At 34.0% G+C, this 16628-nt stretch overlaps 1 protein-coding gene across 1 annotated transcript; it reads left to right on the plus strand.

Annotated features, from left to right (window-relative positions):
- The first annotated feature begins 335 nt into the window (after positions 1–335).
- On the plus strand, positions 336–14515 carry LOC138315219 (uncharacterized). The gene is made up of 2 exons (XM_069256076.1): positions 336–518; positions 8205–14515. Exon 2 carries the CDS (start codon positions 8230–8232, stop codon positions 11275–11277), a length of 3048 nt encoding a protein of 1015 aa, XP_069112177.1. The 5' UTR covers positions 336–518; positions 8205–8229; the 3' UTR covers positions 11278–14515.
- The last annotated feature ends 2113 nt before the right edge of the window (positions 14516–16628 follow it).

The raw sequence follows: 16628 nt of genomic DNA on the forward strand, positions 1-16628 counted from the left end.
TTCATAATGATATCTTGATATATGCATTTCTTTCTGCAGAGAGTAATCTGATAATTGTTATAAATTAAAAAAAAAATAACGAAATTCATCACCAATTTTCCTTAAATAATATAAGCTGCTTATAAATACTATTATGTCGTGGAATAACGCTTAAATAAATATCATTATATTATACTTTTGACCCATGTAATTGTCAGTTTTCAAATTTGAGAACGTATTTTTTTTTCTCTAAAATATTAACCTATTATTATTATTTTTGAGCTGCATTTTGCTTATCATTTGATACTAATTATACTAATCATCTTTGGATCATGAATTACACATCTGATTTAAGTAGTACTAATGATCTTTAAGTTGCTCCATATAATAAAAGAAAGATAACTCTAATTAAATCGAAATCGAAACCAAAACATTACACTAAATTTTCGAAGAACTGTCACTCGTAGGTTTCGGGCGTGTACCTATATAGGAGTATACAATGTAGTAATTGTTGGACGACAAATACTCTAGACACACTAGTAAGTATACAGCCTAAATAACGGGGATAAATCAAGTAATCTGCCTAGATACAAAGTATGACTGTACAAAAATGTATATAGGTTACTAGGGTAACCATTGTGATGTAATGTAGCCCGACTCCAGACAATAGAAATTTCCACATTCAGCTACATGTAGATCAATGTTCTATACACCAGCCATGTAGTCACATGGTCTGTCAGAAAGTATGTGCGTGTACCCGCTGTAAAAAAAGAGAGGGGTACGTGCTAAATCGCTTCAAAAACTCTATATCATTTCATTTGTTTATCGAAACCTATCAAAAATTAGAACAGTGAAAGCTTAAAATTTTAATATGTCCCACAATTGTATGTGAAAATGAGATTAAAGTCTCCTTTTTTGTATTCAAACATGTAACCTGGATCGTATTTCCGTACAAAATTGAGAAAATGCGTGAAAATATGAAAATATCTCAAGATATCGGATGCATTTCATTAAGAAAAGATGTTGAATGAAGAATTAGGATAGAACAAAAACGATCTACCACTTCAAATTAATCATAAATACGTCCTTTGTCCTATAATCGATTATGTTTAGTGAGCATGCGTAATTTTTACTCATATCTCATTTTTGTTATCATGTTATTTTATTCACCCCAAGGGGAGGAGACACGTTACCTTTGTGTTCTATTTACAGATAAGCATTTTATCAAACATTTTATAAAAAAAATTAATATTGATGTCCTTCTATTTTTACACCAATTTATTAACATTATAATCTCTCCTATGATTTTTTTCTACATGGCGAAACGAACGATGCTTATTCAAGTCTTCATTTTTATTAAACAGCTTATATCCAATTCTCCATAATTTACTGACTGTGGTGTCATATCGCATTTCGGTTGTTCAACTGCACTAAATCTATTGAAACAGCATTCCGATTGGAAAGACGTAACATTAGGAATCCCTCAAGGATTCGCGCTGGGCCCACTACTGTCCGTAATATTCGTGAACGATCTACCGGAAATAGTTATTTTAGATGTATATTTATCTGCTGATAAGGTTAAAATATTCAAAATTACAAACAAAAAGAGAAAACGAAATATAGTAGATTTGATCGCGATCGAAACACGGGATTTCCACCCAGGTAATGATATTAGTGATACATCAATGAACAAATGGTCGTTTTAATACGTTTCCCTTCGCTTCAATTCGATTGACTAAACAAACGAATGATCAAAGGAACGATCGAACAAACGCACGCGTGAAAGAAAGAAATAACGAATGAGCGAATGAACTAAAAAAAGAATGAACGAACGAACAAATAAAATAGATCTCTTTCGTGCGTCCATTTTTGCTCGTTCGTTACTTTGATCGTTCTTCCGTTCGTTCCTTCAGTCAATCAGATTTTATTATCGCCTGCGAAACGCGTTTTCTGTATATATATATCAGACAAGTGTCCGAGTTGTGCCTTTTGCTATTGCGAACCTTCCATTTTTGGTATTTTTTCTATTACCATGGAAACTTAGTCCAAAAATACCAAATTACTGTTTATTTTTGTCATCAGCTTGGTTTTTTACAGTTTTACAATAAACACATACAATTTCAATTATATATGTACATTATTAACTCTTACTTTGTGCTTGATATTTGGGTTTTCATAAATATACCTGTGGAGCGCGGGGGATTATGCCATGCTTTGCGGCTCCCTGTTTGTGAACAAAATTTAACCAGGTTGTTATACCAAACCGTATTCTAATGACTAAACCAAACTGGAATGTTGTGCGTACCTACACTATAGTCATAACATGCTCACTAAACATCACCTGTTATAGGACAAAGGACGTATTTACGATTAATTTGAAGTGGTAGATCGTTTTTGTTCTATCCTAATTCTTCATTCAACATCTTATCTTAATGAAATGTATCCTATATCTTGAGATATTTTCATATTTTCAAGCATTTTTCTCAATTTTGTACGGAAATACGATCATCCAGGTTGCATGTTTGAATACAAAAAAGGAGACTTTATTCTCCATTTCACATACAATTGTGGGACATATTAAATTTTTTAGCTTCCACTGTTCTAATTTTTGATTGGTTTCGATAAACAAATGAAATAATATTGAGTTATATAAAGCGATTTAGCACGTACCCCTCTCATTTTTTTGGGTACGATTTTTCCGGAAGTAGATACCAAACAACCGGGGCCGGATCCCGTTACCATACAGTGGTACCTTGCCTGATTAATATAATTTGAGCATGTCGTTTGGGTATTTAAAGAGTTAATAAAAGATAGAGTCAACTTTGTGCAGAAGCATATACCATTTTTATCACAAGGTTATTTGATATGTTTCTAATTTTTCTCATTTTTCCTATCAATAACACTTAAGATATGTACAATACAGGTATACAGTAACAACAATAAACGTAAATAAGAACTCTTGTAAACAGAAATATAAAGAAGAAAACAAACGAATTCAGAACTGCACCCTGGGTATTCCAAAGGTTACCGTTCCCAGGATTGTGTCATAGTTAATCTGAAGGCACTGTGTGCTACAACAGTTGAGTTTGGTCCTGTGATGTACATACAAAAATGTAATAATATACTATATGTCCTTGATTTTAAGTTTAGGTACATGGAGAAATAGGTATGGTGATGGTAATCAGGTTATAATTACAATTGAACATATTATGAAATTTTTTACCAGATTCCCTTAGTGATATGACCCATATTATCACCAGTAGTACAGTGATGAAACGTATTTAAGGTATATTTGAGTCAAAGCCCCATGTACATGATGATGGATTAATATATATAATATAGCCTTGTACTTGTTTCTGAATCCAATTCTTAAAGACGCTCCACCGCTGACAAATGGTATTTTTTCACTATTAAAAACAGGAGCAGACGATTTAGTATTTTTCTTCAGTTACAAAAGTTACTTACTTTACACCATTACCACCATTGAAAAGTTTGAGCTTCAAATTTTACTTCAAGTTAAAAATATGAAAAATAATTAATTGCATCCCGAAAAATTTTTTTTTTATATTTTATTGCATAAAAACATTTTACATATAAACAACTTGTACATAGTCATCATTCACTAACTTTCTCATCTCTCATTTGTTTTAAGCATTTTGTTATATGATCATCTTAACTTCAGCATGTTATCGCACTATTATTTCCTTTCGTTGTACAAATATATCTCATTCTCTCTCATTTTTATTACAATTACACTAATACTATCGATCTCTTGCTTACTCCTATTTCATTCAATATAATATCCTTAATGCTTGTTAGGTTGTATATTTTTTTTTACATCCCTCTCATTGACTCATTCTACATTCTCTCATTCTATTACACTCACACTTCATTTTCTAGTATCGTAGTCAATTTTTCCAATGTCCCATCCAATCCAAAAATATTTGCTGTTCTGATTAAATTATTTTTAGTGTGTCTGAATATAAAATTTTCGTCATGATCAGTGTTTTGATATTTAATAATATTTTTTGTTTTCCAAATCCACCATTTTGTTGTCATTATGATAAAACTGGTAGTGATTTGCTGTTCCTTGTTGAAATAAGTATCCAGTCCTAACATAATGTGTTTTTCATCCATAATATAATTTGGGGGTAAGTTAAATAGCCTTATAATGACATTTTTATTTTTTTGCCATAGTAATTCAATTTTTGGGCACGAATAAAATAAATGAGTTAAGGTTTCTTCATTAATTTTACAGAATGTACATAGGCCGTTTGATTTCTTCATTAGTTTAAGTTTATGTTCTGTGCTTACTATTCTTTGTATAAGTTTCCATTGAAAATCCTTACATTTTTTATCTGCTATTGAATATTTGATTGTTTGCCAAATTAGTTCCCAATTCATATCCTCGTTATTAAAGTAGTGTTCCCATTTGTTCATTTGTTTAGTTTTTGAGCTATTGCTATACAGAATGTGTTTAAAAAACTTTTGAGGTCCTAAGTGTATTTATAATTTTCTCATTGTATATTAGACATAGATCGTCGGTGATCTTAGTAATTTCTTGGGCATTTTCTTGTTGGTTTTCTAAGATTTGTAACCAGTTACTAGGTATTGCCTTCTTTATTTTAGCAAATTCTGATATCCAGTTATGTTTGTTGATTAATTTATTCTGTAATGCTTCGGAAGTTATAAATCTGCTTTCTGTATTATTCCATACATGTTTGATTTTAGATATTCCGCTCTTACACCATTGTTTAAAGAAAAGTGGTTTGTGCTTAAATAATATTTTGCTATTGCCAAAAAGATTCATATTCAATATGCCTTGTCGGGTGTGATTAGAACATTTTTGGATAATGAACTGCCATTGAATTAAGGCCTGCTGAAATATGTCTGGTATTTTCCGGAGGTCTAACCCTTTTGTGGTGCTACATTTGCAAAGAAAGTAATCAATGTTGAACGCTTTATCGTAAGTTTGGAGCCAGTATTTTCCTAAGATATTCCATGCCTCTGTTTCACTGTGGATAAGCTTATATATCATTTTGACTTTTTTTATTTTATCAATAACGTCTATATCCAACATATCCAATCCACCCTGATTTCTTGACTGATAACATAATTGTTTAGAGACCTTATGAATTTTGCTGTTCCATAGGAACTCGTAAATCAAATCGTTTATTAGAATTTTGTAGTTTTTCGGAATGGTCTTTTGAGATAATTCATAAGTTACCTGGGAACAAATCAAGGATTTAATTATGAGAACTTTCCCTTCAAGCGTTAGGTTTCTTTTTTTCCATTGTGTTATTATGTTTCGAATTTTCAAAAGTTTACTTTCCCATATCTGTTCTTCATTGATGTTATATCCATGATATACGCCGAGTGCTTTGATGTTGTCTTTCACCCATGAAATTTTCCTAAAATTTGGAGGCCTCTGTTTCCAAATACCTATACATAGTCCTTTTGTTTTTTCTAAGTTTACCTTTGCACCAGATGCTTTTTCATATCTAGATAGAATGTGGAAAATATTTTGGTAAACTGTTCGCGCTACTAACAAAGAATTGAGAGTCATCTGCGAACATATTAAGTTTTAATTGAATGTGTTTGTTATTTACACTCGGTAAGTCAATACCGTTGATAGCTACGTTATTCCTTATTGAACATGCTAGTGCCTCCGCTTGTAAAATGTATAGTATTGGGGCGATTGGACATCCCTGTTTTACTGACCTGGATATGTTGAAGAATTTAGAAAGATGGCCGTTAGTAAGTATGCAACTTTTAGAGTATTTGTAAGTCATTTTAACCCATTCAATCATTTTTGTCCCGAAACCAAATTTCTTAAGACATTTTTCTAACCATCCCCATTCGACCCTATCGAACGCCTTCTGTTGGTCTAAGAAAATAATTGCCCCACCCGTATTCATTTGCCCTGTATATTCAATCACGTCACTTAATAATCGTATTGCATCTTCTATGTTGCGCCCTTTGATAAACCCTTTCTGATCACTATGAATTATTTTAGGAAGTAACGGTTTGATTCTTTCCGATAAAACTTTTGTGATAATTTTATAGTCGGATGTTAATAGAGTTAATGGTCGCCAATTAGCTAAGTTTTCTCTCTCACCTTTTTTTATACATTAAAGTAATGACTCCTCTGTACTGTGATGTTGACATTTCATAATTCGAAAAAATTTCATCAATTACTTGAATAAATTCAGTCTTTATAGTATGCCAGTGAATTTGGTAGAACTCTGCCAAGATACCATCAATTCCTGGTGATCTATTACTTTTCAGATTCATAACGGCTTTATGTATTTCATTTTCAGTTGGAGAATTTTCACAAGACTCCATTTCATATTTAGATAATTCAGTGCTTATGTTACTTACCAACAAATCAGCTTCGATTTCATTCCATCCTTCCGAAGAAAACAATGTCTTGTAAAATTCAACTTGTTCTTTAAGTATAATGTTTATATCGTTGCTATAAGTACCATCTTGGCATTTAATTGTTTTCCAAGTTTTATTTGCCCCATGAACCTTTTCTAAACTGAAAAAATAACTAGACGACCTTTCGCCTTGTTCATACCATTTTAATCTAGACCTTACCCTTGCCGCTTGTGTCCGTTTATCGTAATATCTATATACTTCTTCCTGCAAGTTAGATAACTCTTGTTCGTTTACAGTATTTCCTTCATCTTTTTTTTGTATCATTTGGTTTATTCTTTTCTCTAGAGATTCGATATGTGCTTTTGGTTTGTTGAGGAGCTTACTAACTTGAATGCACAAGTCTTTTATCTTTATTTTTGTAATCTCCCACCATTCTGTTTTACTACTGAATTGATTGATGGTGGTTTTCCATGTAACCCAGAAAGTATTAAAAATTTCATTAAAAAGTTTAGATTTAATAGTTTCTACATTCATTTTCCAGTATCCTGGTCCATTAGCAATGTCGGTAGAATTTAATTCTATATAAGGATTACCATAGTGGTCATTATTAGTAAATGGGCAGTGCATGAAAGATACCTGAGATATATCTGAGTTTAATGATTTGCTTGTAAGGAAATAATCTATTCTTGACCGTTTTTCACCTCTTTTAAATGTAAAACATTTTTTGTTTGGGTATCTTCTTCGCCATATGTCTTCCAAATATAAGGATTCCATTAAGTGTTGTAATTGTGATTTACCTGAATCTGTGACAGTAAAACAGTTTTGTCTATCTTTATCGTTATGAAGTGTACAGTTAAAGTCGCCACCTATAATCATAGGCTTATCTACTTTAGAATTCAGTTTATTATTTAACATCGTGTAGTATACCTCTTTGTTAATGTTGGGGGCATATACATTAATCATTAAAACTTCTTTGCCATCCTTTTTCAAATTTATGATAATGTATCTACATAAATTCCGAAAAATTTTCGTACCACTATATCCTATATGGAATGAATTACTGAATGCGCATGTACCAAAGGCAAAATAAATTATTTTATATTATTTTTGTGTTAATTAGACTATTATATACACGTTTAAACACCAATTATTGTTCAAATGATGAATATCATGTATGCTCTGTCGGCGGTGGAGCATCTTTAACATATTTGTATCTTCATTAAAAAATATTGCATAAACCAAAAGAACATTTGATAATTATAACGCAACTTGCATACGGTTTTAGATTAAAAGAGATAAACTTTTAATGTACATTTTTATCCGTATGGCCATATTGTGTCCATAAATGATCAAAGAAAGATATCAATATCTAGATTTGTTTTCGTTTTATAAACATCTATTCCTTTGACAATAGTTCTCCTTAAAAATAAAATATATCTACTAGGGAATTACGATGCACTAAAATTATATGAAATCATCGTTCACACGTTGTTACACAGCCTGTATTTATATGTTGTGCCCATAAACACCAATGTGTCAATTACCTGTTCATCTCATTCGGTTAGGTGTCAATTGTGATGTCTTTTTTTTTGCGAAATCCTTTCCTCTGAAAAATATGACGTTGCGCTCGCAAAAATATGACGTCATAACCAATACCTCTCCACAAGGGCAGATAACGTTGTAATGTACAAAGTATGAAAACAAAGGTCACCACGTCCCTGTATTTTCCCCTGTATTTGCGACCACGGTTTGTGAATACTGTAAATGTTAATGTAAATTAGGCATTTATCTGTGTTTGTTGTGGCTTACTCTATCTCTAACTATTTGACGTTTATTATTTGTAGAATCTGATGACTGTACACAGATGCCATGACAGCATTCTGCGACACAGAAACCCTTGAAGAGAATGTAAAGAAATTTCCTTCAAGTTTTGATCTTGATCTTTCAAATTTCTCCAAAGGCAGGGTTGAAAGCACGATAAAGAAATTAAAAGATGACCGAGAAAACACAACGAAATCGAAAGACGAAGATCTGAAGATATCTAACTTTCTGTCGTATTTGAATTTTCTTTTGGGACATACAGACCTTGCCCTTCAGCTTCTTGACGAATCTCTTCAGAGAGACCCAGACAATATCATAGCGAACACAAATAAAGGAAGAATTCTACTAGAAAGTGGAGAAGTTTCTGACGTAGAAGAAATTATATCACACCTTCAAGATTTAGAAAAAAGAACAGATTATGAGAAAAGAAAATGTTATGCAGAAGCGGATCTAGCTTACGCATATTCGAGATCGGGTCCATGGTACCACCAAAGAGCAGTAGAAAAGTTCAACACGTTAGTAAACATATATCCTACAGAATACGCATGGCAATTCGGACTTGGACTGACTTTACTCAGGCGGGCTCATAATTTTATTTCACTAGCGGATGACATTTTTAACCCTGAACAGCATAAAAAGAACATCGTGCGCGCTGCGGGATTTTTTCTGAAGGTTGCAGAGCAATCAGACGACAATATTTTAAGCGCAAAAGCGTATGCTAGACTTGGCAAAACTGTGCATGAAATTCAGAAAAATAAGGAATGGGATGTACCTAAGCAAATAAAAGAAATAGACTACATATCTTGTTACAAAAAAGCAGCTGCAAAATGTCCAGAGGAACCATCGGTGTTGCATATATGTGGTCGGCTTGCTCGTTATGCAAGAGACATTGATATATCGGAGAAATTCCTGCGAAAATCAATTCAGATCAACCCAACGTGTCAAGGGTACCATCATCTTGCTCTGACACTAAAGAGAAAAGTAGAAATGGGAAGAGGACAGTCGGCAGAAACCAGTAATATCGGAACACGCCATAAGTCTGAGGTTAAATCAGACACCACGGACTCGCAATATCTGAGGGAGAAGACCAACGGCAGGTGCTTGTCAAGTAGAGGTCAGTTTCATGAAAACAAATATCAACCTACAGCACGACAATACGATAACCATCCCAATTCTTCACGTCATTATTATCAAGACCATTACAGTCAGCATATGGACCAGGCCGTCTATTATACTGGCGAATATGGATGCGGTGATTCGGGCTATTTGTCTTATAACTACGAACAGGGCAATGGCGGATATTCCTCTACTGTATATGAAAACCTTGACTGTACCGGTGCAATGGGTGGTTCTGAATCCTTAATCGGGAATTGGGACAATATCGCAAGTCGTGACAGGACTTTGAATGGAAATGAAACCTTTTACAGAAACCCGTATTGCGATGGATACTGGGGAAATGGATACTTTAATAGAGGTTGGCAAGGTAATGTTAACTGGCGGGGAAGTGGAAACTTTAATAGAGGTTGGCAAGGAAATGTTGATCGGCGGGAAAATGGAAACTTTAATAGAGGTTGGCAAAGTAATGTTAACCGGCGGGGAAATGGAAACTTTTCCAGGGGTAACAATAGATCCTTTAACAGAAGTTACAGCAGTGCTGGAACCTTTAACAGAGGCAGGGATCAAAATAGTCATAGACTACGGATACATCAAAACACATCATATAGTCAGGAAGGGATGCAGAGTACCGGAAGACGTAGTCGTCGAAGAAGAGGTTCTTGTTCAGAAACCGTCCAAACAAAAGGGCAATCCCGAGAAAACTTACAAGTATCTGATCAACGAAAACAGCAAAATCTTCGCAGATTGATCAATTCCCCATTGAAAGTTAAAGTTTATCCCGAGAACACACAGCTTCTTGAGGCAATTGAACTTCTGGAGAAAACAAAAGAACTCACTGAATACCCTTTAAATATTGAATACGACAAGGGCATCATTTATAGGATGCTTGACCAGACAGAACAAGCCGTCCGGGTATTCAAGCAAATAGTCTCTGAAAAGAAATATCTTCCGACACAGACTATAATGACAAATGTTCATGAGCAGCTAGGACTTTGTCTCCTAGAAATGAGCAAATCGGAAGAGATAGACATAGATTTGAAACAGAAATACAAGAAAGATGGCCAGGCGCATCTGTCGAATGCCGTTCAATTTCAGTCGGGTATTGTGGCAGACGATCCAGAATTTAGAAATGGATGGAACTCATATCCGAGTCTCAAGGAACTTTGGAATGACACAACAGATAGAAAACCTAAAAAACTAGCAGTCTTACACATGTTGATGGGAGAGCACCGAGATTCAATCGCTATCTATAAGGAGTTGTCAGACGGGAAGCAAATGGATAAAAAAGACTGCGAAAATATGTTGGAATGCTACATGAAAGTTGGGAAGTATGAAGAATGTGCTACTCGTTTGAGTTCATGGGAATGTACAGCGATTTTTGCTGAGCTGTCTGAGTCTTTGATCATTGATGTGTATATCAATGGAGCACTTCACGCCAACTCGATGGATAATGCACAACTAGCACACCAACGTTTTAGGCGTGCCTTTCAAGTATATGGCATGTTCGGGAAGGTCGATATTGATCCAAGTGAGGCGGAGGAAGAAGATGAAGCAAAAGAAATCCTGATACTACATTCATGTCCACAAAACTGGAGATGCAGCTATCCCAGAGATGTCGGTACGATTCTGGAAAGCTGTATGGGATTGCGGTATACCGTTAACACTGATAATGTGCTCGCGAATGAGATCACTGCCGAAGCTATGGTTTCCATGATGCAGAAGATACCTTGTATCATTATCATGACCCATGGGAGTGCGGATCATGACAGGTTCAATGTCAACCATGCCCTCAAAATCAACTCAAAGAAAACTGGTACTCGGGTCGTAGTTCTCTCAGATGATGAATGCAATGTGCCAGATGTTGCCAGAAATGTGTCTTTCATCCCACTGCCTCTCTCGGATGAGAACACTATTCGACCAGACGACGATCACAAGGAATGGGTGAAGCAATTCATCGAAAACCTTAAACCACCAAAGTAACGGATTTTTTTCTGTGGTATATAATGTAAGGCAATGACGCTGTGTCCGAAATAGGATGATATGCCACGGATCCTTTATGGGTTGTTTTCATTTCTTGTTTAATAAAGAAAGAAACGCATTAGACCTCTAAACTCGACACCAAAGTGATATTTGGATAATAGAAAGAAGAGTTTCAGAACAGCAAGACGATATTCTATTTCTGTGAAGAAACGTGTGATATTAGACTTCAGAACTACTTATCACGTCTTTTGTATGGATTAACGGCCTGTGGGTAGCGGTTTACTCGGCACCTCAGAAACCTTTCGTGAAAATTGTTATCCCGATGACATCGCCTCTCTACAGGACTGTACCTACAGGTGTAATACTGGCTGGTCTAGGAAAATTACACTCATATCGCCTGAAGCTGTATTGCATAGCTACGTATACCCATGCATTAGAACCCCGTGACATTACAGCGTCAACAAAATTACTGTTTTCTCGGTATAATTTTTACATTTTTCAGAAAGTATGCTAGATTCATTTTAAAAGGTTCAAACACGGAATTTGCGTTGAAAATATCGCGGAATTATCATGAATTGAGAATTGACTTGCAGTCACATTATCTTTTTCGAATTCATTTCAAAATGGCGGGAAAATTGCAATAAAACGTCGAGGTATGAGAGAAAAATACTTTTTCATATATGGATATGAAGGATAAGGATATTCTACCATCGGGATCACAAAATGTTGTAAAACCCCCGGAAAGCCTCTGGTTTACATTTTTTGACCCTCGGGTAGAATATCCATATCCTTCATATCCATATATATGTACGAAAGAGTCTTACCTGATGTCGATTTTAAACAATGTATATCACATAAATGGTCCGTCCAGCCATATCATACGGCCATGTCATAAATATCGTAAGACACATGTGTAATAACACTATTTTGACGTCACATATATTTGACGTCATAATATTTGTATGAAGTCGCATGATTGTTTCAGTAGACGGAAACGTCATATCGGAGAAATTCACAGAAACGTGTACATTTAGGGCGTTCTCTGTTTTTGTCATCCAAGGTTTATTCTCCATATATTTTCTCCATATGTATTCATTGAGACGGAAACCTCTGTTTAGTCAACAACTTATACGCCTTTTTGTCTTCATTATAATTGTTGATTTATAATGAAATATTTCGTGTGCTATGTGTTTATCGTTGAACAGTATCATGTTCTAAATGTGTATTAATGAAAAAATAATCATAGTTCCTTTTGTTTATCAATGATCACTTCCATACTTAGCTTTTCAGTGATCAGTTTCGCGTCTTAGTACATAATATTACATTGTATATCTATCATAAGAAGATTGTCATACCTACCTTTAACTTTTAATATGTACATAAAACACATCGAATCTGTACTCAATAAAATATAAGAACAGTGTAAATACTCAGATGATATTGAAACGCTTTTTTTCTCCTTTATTAATTATTTTGATATATAAATTTTCGGTATTTCACGATACAATTACACAATACCAATACTCATAGTTACTGTTTATGTGAATAGTTTCACTTGTGGATATTTTTCGCTCAACCAGCTTTCAAACTGTTCACGTTTTGATAATTTTTACGTTAGACAGCTTTAAGCTAATTATTAGTATGTCAAATTTTATACTTGATATATGTTAGTGCGTGAGAAATAATTAAGCGACATTACAACAATTACCTTATGGTATGTATACTATAGCAGCAATAGTCAGCCGTCTGTCATCTATCATTGTTTGATATGAATTGTACTTATGGCTCACTACCTTTACGAAACTACTTTGGATTTTTAAAATCGGTGTGCAAAATGAGATTGATGATTATTGTTGAGTGGCGAAGTTATTAGCTTAACATTAGTGCTACACTTATCATCACATTCTGAGCAATGTAATTAAAAATAATTCAATGTTAATTTAAAGAAAGATTAGTGTAACATCCATTTAACAGCCAGTATCATTTAAGGACGTACCATACAGGTTCAGATGGTGATGGAAATCTGGGGTACCGGAGAAATATCACCGATCAACTGTCAGAACCTGGCAACTGCCCAGCATGGGAATTGAACTCGCGGCATTGGGGCCGCGGTGGTAAGTGGTAAAGATGTTCCGACATATTACCACAAGCTCTTCACATTTGGGTCCGCGGTGGTTCTTCTCCGGGTACTCCGGTTTTCCTCCACCATTAAACATAGCACGTCCTTACATTACACTGGCTGTTAATAAAACATAAAACTAAAAAATACAAAGAACTTGCGACCAAGAGGGAAAAGGCTAGTGGTAATACATACATCATATTATAAGAAATAAGCTCTATTTCTTCGAAGAAAATAAATTCGAGAAAGTGAAGTAGCCAGGTAAGCTATACAGTCCTGTATACTATTTGCACATTTTACCATAGTATTGAGCTACGTAAACAAATGATATACCGTGTCATGTAAGTAACATTTATTGGAATTTAAATTTTAGCCCCCTAATCCTGCCTGTATTATAAGGCTTTTTGCCTAATATATATATATATTAGGGGGGGGGAAGCCTAACAATCTAGGTAGGTTTTGAGGACTATAAACATACATTTGTATGTAAGTACCTGTTCGTTTTGAATAGAGTCAGTGATTGACAAATAAATTGTCATCATTTTTTTTAACTAATAAAATGCATTTTTATTCGTCTCTTACGTAAAAGAGCGAGGGTTCCTTGCTAAGGTATAAATCTAAATATGAATATATATATATATATATATATATATATATATAATTCAAAAAATATTCCAACCCCTTTCTGCTTTCACAGAAGTTTAACAGATTCAGTCTCTAGACACCGTAGTGCTAAACCTGTCTATATTATTAGGCTTCCCCTTTTATATGTACATGTAGTCTTATGATTTAGCAGACAATAGACACATATGATGGCAGAAACATTTTCATATTTATATTTTAGATATAAATACATATATATGTGTGTGTGTGTGTGTGTATTTCTATTGTATTCTATTTTCATATTCATTCATAGGCGGTAAAAGTACATCTTAAAGTATTCTATGTTATGGAGATAAGCCGAAAACTGTTCAATATGTAGGAGAGAGAACTGTATCAAGGCCCGTCAGTGCCGAGATCTGTTCTCTCATTCACATATTATACAGTTTGAGGCCTTTCTCTAACTTAAAACATAGCAAGTCTTTGTGTTAATAAAGTACACTTTTATTTCTAATATAAGCCAGTTTTTTGCCTTTGTTTATGCGCTCAGGTAACTCTACCAATGCGCATTCAACCATGACAAATCCAATACTAGACAATGACACCATAGAATTGTCTTTGCCTGTATTATATGTGGTGAATAGCAATCATGAACGGAATGCATGTAAGCATGCTTTTGGGCTGGACAACTATCTGTAAATTAATTTCACCATGTCCACCGACAGCGATGGAGGGATATTACGTTCTCAATTTAAGCAATTTAATGCGGTGTCTTTAGTGGCTTTTATTACTAAAAGGACATTTTTTCCATTGTCTGAGGTGGTAAAGAAATGACATATGAAACTATACTTCAATTAAGTCGCTTGTTTGAAAGCGTCTTCCTAAAATGATCGCGTATAACAGTGATTTACAGGCCAGTTCAAAACAGTCGGTGGCCCCACAGCTTTCATTGAATTCAGAGGATTTAAAATTTCGACCTCTCTAGGGACAATCTTAGATTTATTTATACCATGTGCAATTTCATTCAACAAGCCAATGGGATTTATGTGAAATTCTGAAATATTGTTGAAACAATATCAAAATAAGTGTAAAATTGCAGTGCAGATGATTTGGAAATTCAAAAATCAAAAGTGGTGTACAAAAACAATAAGGTTTTTAGAAAGCGGAAATTAGAGTTAATGCTGTAGATAAGTGTTAAATGGTGAATTCATAACAAGGAGGAAAACTCGATCTGGGATATATACAGAAATTCTGTGGATGTGTTTAATTCCGCATCAATGGAGGATTGATTATATTCATTGTGTGGGATAGTTTCGTAATTTGGATTAAAAAAAATAATGGGAATAGTCCGGCAGGTTGTGTGTTGTGTGTTCACATAATTATGGGATTATGCCCGGAGACAAATAGTCACCCGTATGTGTAACTCTCCCTTATGCTACCTTTTACTGTCTTATAAGTGACTGTCTTATATTAGAGTCACTTATAAGATAGTAAAATGTAACATATAGGACAGTTACAGGTAATGGTCCGATAATTCGGGAGTTAAAGTACAGAAACAACAATAGATGACACAACTATGTTTTAATGCTTATGAGACACTGTCAATGTTTTATAATGTGATGTTTTTTCTTTGTTTTACTCGGATTGAAAGGAAGGGAAGTAACTCTAATATATTGACTATATTATTGAAAGAAACTATGAAATGTGATATTTACATATGTTTTGTTTTATTCTAATTTTGTTGTAATTCATAAAATTCGTAAAAGTTTAGGTTTGTTCAGAGGAAATATCTTCCCACTTGTGCAAGAATGAAATATTTTAATGCGTGTGTTTTCCTCATTTTTTATATATTGTTCAACAGTTTGGAATGGTCGTTCTTCAAACTTGATACAGAAACTTTTTAAAGCTCAAAAACAGGCAGCAAGGTTAATTTTAGGTGTGCCATTCGAGACTCCATCTGCTGACATGTTTAAGGTGTTAAACTGGTTGCCATTAGCTGAGTTTTATAAATATAGGAAAGATACAATGATGTACAAGTGTATAAATTATCTGGTCCCTGAATACCTATGTAATGTTTTCTATCTACAGTCTCGTTCATACCAGATGTACCATATCTAACCATAATCAGATTTTACAAATTCCTAAACATCTTACCAAATTGTATGCAAATACTTTTTTAGTTTCAGGAAATCAGATTTTGAATGATTTACCAAATCGGCTAAGGGAGTCTGTGAACATCAGTACTTTAAACGTTCATTTAGTAGACATCTTAAAGAGCATATGTGACTCCTGATACATTTATCATCTTAGTGATTTGTGCTATAATAAACTTTTTATTTACTTAAATAATCCCCATATTAATTTAATTGTATCAACTGCTGATTGCCAAATGAAAGTATTCAAATGTTGGATGAAAGAATTTCCAGTAGTGGGAATGGATTTAAACAAATGATTGAATTTAGGTATAATAATTGATTTCAAAACTTCAATTCTTCCAATAGGAGTAAGGAGTCTTCTTGACCAATAACCAAGGATATTTTTGTGTTAGCTTGCACTGTTGTATAATTGATACCAGTCATTTCATCTAAGTTTTGCGATCCATCAAAATTATTCATGTATCATCTGCAAACTG

This window comes from Argopecten irradians, chromosome 2 (genome assembly GCF_041381155.1).
Source record: "Argopecten irradians isolate NY chromosome 2, Ai_NY, whole genome shotgun sequence".
In the NCBI taxonomy this organism is placed as follows: Eukaryota; Metazoa; Mollusca; class Bivalvia; order Pectinida; family Pectinidae; genus Argopecten; species Argopecten irradians.